This window comes from Sinocyclocheilus anshuiensis, unplaced genomic scaffold (assembly GCF_001515605.1).
Source record: "Sinocyclocheilus anshuiensis isolate Anshui unplaced genomic scaffold, SAMN03320099.WGS_v1.1 scaffold1079, whole genome shotgun sequence".
In the NCBI taxonomy this organism is placed as follows: domain Eukaryota; kingdom Metazoa; phylum Chordata; class Actinopteri; order Cypriniformes; family Cyprinidae; genus Sinocyclocheilus; species Sinocyclocheilus anshuiensis.
In genome coordinates this window covers 2713484-2715335 of record NW_015548207.1, presented here as the reverse complement: position 1 = coordinate 2715335, position 1852 = coordinate 2713484, and the positions used below count along the sequence as shown (strand labels likewise).

The 1852-nt window shown below is 32.6% G+C and overlaps 1 protein-coding gene across 6 annotated transcripts in view; it reads left to right on the top strand.

Moving 5' to 3' along the window:
- LOC107653633 (dual specificity protein phosphatase CDC14A-like) overlaps positions 1-1852 on the top strand; it is a 60121-nt gene that overhangs the window by 44774 nt on the left and 13495 nt on the right. For 5 of the 6 annotated variants that reach the window (XR_001630248.1, XM_016440407.1, XM_016440405.1 and 2 more), the window contains exon 13: positions 589-636. The exons of the other annotated variant lie outside the window; for it this stretch is intronic. Coding sequence is in view for 4 of the 5 variants with exons in the window: in XM_016440407.1 (XP_016295893.1) it covers positions 589-636 (48 nt within the window). In the remaining variant the exon portion in view is untranslated. The remainder of the gene's footprint in view (positions 1-588; positions 637-1852) is intronic. 6 annotated transcript variants of the gene reach the window in all.

Genomic DNA, 1852 nt, shown 5'->3' with positions numbered 1-1852 from the left:
AGTTGTGTAAATACTGTCATACTAACAGCTGTCTGAATAATTTTTGGTTGATTGTAATCCATTACATACCTTTCAAAGTTATCAAGCATTATCAAGCTGAATTTGTTCTGACACAGTTTAACTCGGAGTTCTTGTCATATTTTATTACCATTTTCTAAACTATAGCGAATAAACTGTGATAATGTGAGAAAAGTTGAAGGTGTCTGAATAAATTTTGGTTTGACTGTATCTATTTGATAAATGAAGTTAACCAACTAACATTATACATACTCTTTTTGTTTCTGTACCCAATATTTAAAAAATGTAAAAAGTTAAAAAAATGTAAAAAAAAATTACAAATGCAATAAAAATATCGGTACTCGGTATCGGCAAGTACAAAAAATAAAAGTATCGGTATCGGGCGAGTACTGGAAAAAGTGGTATCGGTGCATCCCTAGAGTATGTAGTATGCATCATTTTGTGAGTCATTTGGAACGCAAGCATTACATTCAGCTCCATTTTCTGGGATTTCAGATGCAGTTTATTATGTATTATGTAACCATGCAGTGTGTTCTTGAACCCAGTGTCATCTTAATGTTCTTCCAACAGACTCGAGGACATGAAGATACACACTAGGTCTGCATCTCAGCCTCTCAGGTAACCTTTTCTTCCAAGTTTCAGTCTGTTCTCTTTAAAGGCCATAACAGAGGTAATTTATATACAGAAGTCTTAACGGTACAGTAGCACAATCACCTAGAAAGATGGTTATGTGGCCTGTTTTTGGCGTGTGAGATCTTATCTAACCTTTATAAATGAACTTCAGTTTAAAAAAATAAATGCTTTGTGTAAGCTGTTGGCTCACTACGCTAGCTATTTTACCTCAGACCTTTCCAAGTTTACAAAAATAGCCCGAGGAACAAACACAACCTACTTGCGCTTGCCGTTTTACGTACTTCAGCCACTCAAAGACAAATTATACCCCGCCGTATCTTCAATTTCAGCCCCTTCTTGCACAGGGGCCGAAAATGCTAATAAAACAAGACCTTCAAGTACAGCTTGATGAGAACAGGACGCCGCATCCTCGTGTACATGATGATGTCGTCAATAATTTGAACAGGCCTTGTTTTAGCACGTTTAACCAGATGTAAATTAAACACCCCCTCTTGAGCAAATGCGCAGTCCTTAATTAATTTCCCATGAAGAGAAGCGAGTTGAAGAGGCCTCTCGGATATAACTGGCCCTCCTACTATTCCTGTCGCAGCTCCTTCTCACAAGAATGAAGGATGAGCTCTTGGCAGATTTGTTTGTTTGGTGTTTAGCTGATGGAGAGAGGGAAAGAGGTCAGTTTCATTTTTGACCATTTTTTGTACAGATTAGGCTATAGATTAGTAGTAATTTATTAGGTATTATATATTACAGATGTGTATAAAATTATGAAATATTTTTTTTCATATTACATTTATTTTAATTTTTAAATTTAAATGTATAATTTGTCCAACATAACATAGAAAATGTCCATCTTGCAAATGATTATAGAGCATTTGCTAATTACTGTTGAGTAAGAAGTATTTAACTACACTGAGTTTTATTTTGAATTTTAAATTACTACAGTATATATAATATGTAATTCTGCATTTTATATAAAACAGTATAATTAAATTTTAACTAATTTAATTGAATTAAAAAAATTAAAAATAAACAAACCCCTTACCCAAAGTTTTATAATACATACTTTATAACTCCTGCAAAAAAAAAAAAGTATTTATATTTACCTGTGACTCTACATAAGACAAGCTGTTTGGAAAATTGGTGGATGGACAAATTTATAATATATATAATGTAAATATATTATATATTTATATATTTATATTAT